The 6,000-nt window shown below is 35.6% G+C and overlaps 1 protein-coding gene across 1 annotated transcript in view; it reads right to left on the reverse strand.

Moving 5' to 3' along the window:
- Positions 1 to 6,000, reverse strand: part of CUNH8orf34 (chromosome unknown C8orf34 homolog) — a 146,941-nt gene that overhangs the window by 91,551 nt on the left and 49,390 nt on the right. The window contains exon 6 of the mRNA XM_029959369.1: positions 2,353 to 2,519. Within this exon, the coding sequence (XP_029815229.1) occupies positions 2,353 to 2,519 (167 nt within the window). The remainder of the gene's footprint in view (positions 1 to 2,352; positions 2,520 to 6,000) is intronic.

Raw genomic sequence — 6,000 nt, forward strand, 5'->3', positions numbered from 1 at the left:
TAAATAAATCAACCAACCTCTGAAAAAGGTTCTCTTGAACACAGATTAAGATGGAAGTTTGTGTTCTGCAAAAACCTGCATTATAGGTAGTGTACGCTTTAAATAATCTGCTGTAAATAGATTTTTTTTCCCAGAATCTTGACTTAGGAGCACGACGTAAATTTTTAAGAAAAGGCTGAATAAACAAACACTGAACTCTAAAGGGAACAAATCAAAGAGCTATATGCAACAATTCGGTGATGGCAAAACACCATGATTTGAAATTAGTTATACTGCGTATAAACAGTATAAAAAGTATCAAGCAGTTAATAGATTAATGTGGTACATTATAAAAAAAATTCAATTTCAGTATCAAACAGTTACTGACCTGGAAAATAAGGCAATGAAAAATACCTGTTTGCTAATAGAAACTGAAGTTCTTCATGTTACCTTCAAAAGAAAATAAAATACCTTTCCCATGTAACACTGTCATATCCTCAATTTTGAGCAGTTCTGAAGGATGTTAGCCTACCCATTATATCAAACCTAACACATATAGTGTCAACAAATTGCGAAATGAGAATTAAAACACAAGCCAGTTTTTCAGAGGCACAGCATTTTCAACACCAAGATGTGTATATTGAACTTTCTATCAGTGCTATTTACGATAATATGGCCATACTATAACCACTATAAGCACACCTACTCCTCATTCCTTTATACTGCTTTCTGGTTCCAGATACCTTCAGGGATTCAAGTGTCTGGAAGGAAAGGCCTATATCTATATAATGTTATCTATTGGATACATTTTTCTCACTATCTCCACAAAAGTTAACAAAAGATTCTATCCTGTATGTGGCAAATAATGAGGCAAATAACAGAACACACACACACACTCACCTACTGTACCTTCCACATGCCACAGAATCCTAGAGGAGTCCTGTGGTTTTCACCAGCACAAGACACCCTTTCACCTTTCTTTTTACGTTACATTGATAAAGTCAGAAAGATCTGTAAATTGAAGAAGGAAATAAGGAGGTAACGCAGCTAGAGACTAATTATGGCCTTCACTGAAATCCATGGATTAATTCTGGAAATACCAACAGATTCTATGAACACTGCAAGCCCACAGTCACAAACACTGTGACTTTTCAAACACAAAGAACTAATTGACCCACTGTGACATCTGAGTGATCCAGCCCATTATTTCTTCTTTCTTGTAAAACAAATGCATGTATCAAACTTTAAACTACTAAAAAAGAAAAGGTATTAATTTATGTAATTTATGTATTAATTCACAATTAATTAAGTAGAATAAAAACTTTTTTACGATGAGCACAGTCAAGCACTGGAACAGGAAGAGATGCTGTAGAATCTCCACCTCTAGATATGGTCAAAATCCATTTACAACAACCTGCTATAGTTGATTTTTTTGAGCAACAGGTTGAGCTAGGTATCTCCAGCACTCCTCTCCAATCTCAACTATTCTGTGGTTCTATAAAAACTATAGTAAGGAAGCAACAGAAATATATACAGAAAAAAAGAGTACCATGTGTTTTCTTGATTTTTAGATTAAAGTCCAACCTGAAAAAAAATATTTTTTCCAGAATTTGTAAACATAAGAATGCTGCCCTATTCAGAAGTTACAGATTTCCCATGCTGTGATCCCACATAGAGTTCCATATAGCAAAAGCTGGGAAAAAAATACTTAAATTCATGACTACTTTTTAAGCATCTTACACTGAAAGATTGAAAAATGGTAGAAAAGAGACTATTAATTCATTTTCTTCAACAATGTCCCTCCTTTCAGAACTAGTGCTTCCAGGAAAGGGATGAAGCAGTGAGCATCAAGCCTTCTACAGTACAATTTAAGATACAATACAGTGTAGTGGAAATTTACAATCAGATCCTCTGAAGAGGTTACAAATTCACATTGCATAAGCTATTTGTAGCTCGTTAGTCTCGAATAAAATCCACTGAGGTTAAAACTTCAATACAGTTAAGAAAAAGAAGACCCAGATAAAACACAGTGAAGCCAATTCTGTTCTTTCTACATAAATACATGCAGAACCTGCAATTGCAGGAAACCAAATTAATTACTTTAAGCACCTGAAGCTTTTGACATTTCATGGGATTTTGATGCAGTTGGCAGTTTATTGACATATATTTATTGTCTTCATTACATTTCTCCTGAAAGTTTTAAGCTAAAAGTTATGAACCTTCACACAGCTGCTAGATACTTCAGCTTTAAATATAGAGAGCAGTTTCAATAGAAAGACTATAGAGAGATTATAGAGACACTAATCTATGTCTGATTGTGTATTACACTTACAATAAAAAAATCAGAAAATACACATAATTTTTTGCAGTTACCCAGTAGTTCCATTGCATCATCTTCATTGTCAATATCTTCTTCGGTTACAGATGGAGCTGTGCTTTGAGCAGAATCAAAGGAGTCCTGAGAAAGCATGGCAGCCAGCAGTTTCTTATGTTGTTGCTGTTGATGTTTTAGTCCTTTGGTCTTTGGTTCCATTTTTAAGCTGTGAGAGAGGAAAGCACAACTCTCTGTTACTAGTGCTCTCTTCAAAATTTGTCACAATTTTGTCAAATTACTGTAGTCCATGATGTCTTCCAGATATGAAGGTTAACACCATCAGATCACACATAAACCAACTGGTTATCACTCACTCCACAATCATTGGATGTTCTAAGTCAGTTTGTGTTTGCAGTTCCTATTTAAAGTCTTGACTGAATTTGGTAGATTTCCCATTGACTTTATGGGCATTAATCAAGTCTAAATAAGCTACATATATAGAGCAACATGACATCAATTACAAATCAGTATTCCTAAGGTATTTATCACATAGCAACAAAGTTGACAACAAAGAACTTCTCCCTTGAGTGGTTATGTTACCATGACCCCACAGAATTAAGGGCTATATATTTATAATAATTCTGATAATTTGCTGAGTTGTATCCCTAACCTAAATAACAGAGAACTGGAAATGCGCAGAAGTTAGCAGAACAGTCTAAAGCAAGACTTGCTACCATTTGCCATTTCTGATTTCTTATAATATAAAAACAACAAACAGAAATTTGGTGCTCCACATGAGAGTATCAACACCACCTCAGATTGTTCTTACAGTCTGTTGCAGCAAGGCCCATCTGTAGCCAACATATGAAATTTAGTATAATCAACAATAGTTCATTTCCCCAGCAAAGATAAACACTAATAAGGCAAAGTAGACCTTGGAGATGAAGAATGGCCTTTGAGTTTAGGACATCAGGTTATGAATGGGGCCTCTGCAAGCTCTAGTTCATTTCAGGCTCTAAGAGAAAAGAGTATCATATTAAAAAACACTCAAATTCCCCACTGTGTACATACATTATCCCTTGAGGAAGATTCCCAAGAGCCTTGCATCTTCTCAGAATTCCTCCAAAAAATTTTTCATGTAGAAAACTACCAACTGTGACTTGAAAATGAGTTTAATCCTATTTTCACGGTGTTCGAATTTCTGAAACATGAGCTCAGTACCAGCAGGATTGCCATCAGCACTTTTCCATGGTCTCCTATCACTTACTAATACCTTGCCTTGCTTCCTTACAGGAGCAACAGAGAGCAGTACAAAACCAGTAACAAACACAGTCTTTCCTCTGTAGCAATCCTAATATGGCAACTCAGACTGGCCACACCATCTTTTCCAGGCAAAACATTAGTGACATCTGTCCTTCCAGTTGCTCCTTTTTTAAATTTCTTTTCTTGAGTAACTGAACCTGGCTTTCAAATACACAACATGTCTGCTTCTGTTGCTCATCATCACAGGAATGTATGTTTTTGCAGAGGAAATAGTGGTTCTTTCCCACTGTGCACTACTGAATAGAGCAAAAAACGAGGATCATGGTTGTAAAGATAGAAAATCAGACAACTTACAAATTCCCAAATATTACATACTACGTATATTCACTACGATCTGCTTTATGCTGAAAAGACAAATACTGTTAATGAGCATATTGTCAACATGTTATCAACAGATCCATAGGAATATGTGCTTCATGCAGTCCATTCCATCCTTTACAGAATGCAATGAATGTGTAAGGACCCAGGCTTCCCCAAAAAGCTTGTACTCTATGGTCTGTGAAAACAACATGTGAGTCACATGACACTGATGGCAGTTACTTGACCAGTGATCTGCCAACGCCTAATCCTCTGGATATTTACATAATGTCTTATTTTTGTCGCATTTCCTTATGTTTAGTGACAGGTAAGAGAAAATATTACCTGGAAATAATGGGACAATTTCAGTTTTCACTTTCTTGTTCTTATACTTTAACTGATTATTAGGATTAGTTTAAAGAATTTGCTGGCTTACCACATAAATCTTGATAAATAGTGATCCTTAAACTATCACTTTTTATTTAAAGTGTTGCTACATAAAATTTAACAAGACATAACTGGAAACATTTAATGTGAATTTCCAATTGCTCCTCCTTTCTTTTGCCAGGTAAAAGTATAAACGAATTATTTTAGGCTACATTAACTGCTAAGTGGTGAATGAAATATAGACGAGGTAGCCAAAAATTCTTTACAACTGACAACTTCACTCATTTGAGAGTTTCACTTAATCTTGTAAAATTTATACTCTTCCCACTGTTTTTGGATGTTACATTAAAATGAAGTTATTGTTATCTAATACTTGTCTCACACATTTGGTATATGCTCAATTCCAAATTCTGCTAATAGCACTTTAATTCACAAGAATACTGCATTAGACCTTGAAGTAACTGCCAATTATAATGAACTATTATTAAATATTCAGATTAACCTTGATCAACACAGGTCTTTTAAACTTCCATATATAGTTGGCATCAATCTTAGTAGCACCACTACCTTGAAGTCCTGCAACTTTATTTATTCTTTTGCAAGACTGCAAACACGTTTTTTATAAATGCCTTACAAAAGCTGATGAAATGCTAACGAACCAAGAATTATCCCAGACATAAAATCAGTCATCCAAATGTAAATCCATATGCTGTATGTAATCTAGCAGTTATTCATTTCCACTGAAAATCAGTACTCCCACGATACATATTTTTCAATAGGTCTTTAGCAGAGATATCAGTACCCTATGAGTTTTTCCTGGCATCAAGTACCCCATATTCTCCTTGTTCATATGCCAGGCAATGTGATTTTGCCATGATACTCAACAAGACTTCTCAAATGCTATTCTCAAAGCCATTAATCATATTTTTTAATTATAGCATTAGCTGTGAGGTTTCTCACATCTTGTACCACCCTCTACAAAGAGAAAAATGCGTTGCTTTGAATCATCTTTGTTACTCAGAACTAACCTCTTTGCTCCCTTCTGGAGATTAGACAGAGATGCTTATTTCTGCTCCTTCCTATTGACAGAAAGGATACAATATCCTCAATTCTCTCTGCAATGTGGAACAGATCTTTATTCGGTGTCTTTATTGGCTGCTGAATAAGAAAAAAGAAACACAGGCCTGCACAATCAAGCTGCAGCGCCCATTGCTGACTCCATTACTTTCCCAGGAATCACACTGGAGAGATCCAGTGTCTGAGTTGTGTTGGTTCCCATCCAATGTCTGGTTGAGAGATCATTACTACATGCTGTTACTTTGAAATAGTAGTACTTGCAGCTTTCCCCACAATAGCCTAATTAAATGAAGTACTCATGGATAACAAACATTACAAACATGTGAGGAAAGTTAATGAATGCAGCCTTTAAGAGTAAACCTAGTGACAGACTAGTCTCCTTCTGACAGGGAGGTAAATTCCAATGGAGAAGGCACATGAAGGACACAGTGAAGGAATACCTTAGATATTTCAAAATGAAAGCAGACAGTTTCTGCCTTCTTAAAAGAGGAAGAAAAAGGTGTCTGCTGCAGTCAGCGTACTAGTTATAACCAAGGAGAAATGCTACAGGGCTGAGGAAGAAAAGTAGGTGTTTAAGCCAATTAACAGAGGCAGTGCACAAGATTTACACTTAAAAAGATAGG

This window comes from Manacus vitellinus, unplaced genomic scaffold, assembly GCF_001715985.3.
Source record: "Manacus vitellinus isolate BGI_N305 unplaced genomic scaffold, ASM171598v3 scaffold_1_pilon, whole genome shotgun sequence".
NCBI lineage: Eukaryota > Metazoa > Chordata > Aves > Passeriformes > Pipridae > Manacus > Manacus vitellinus.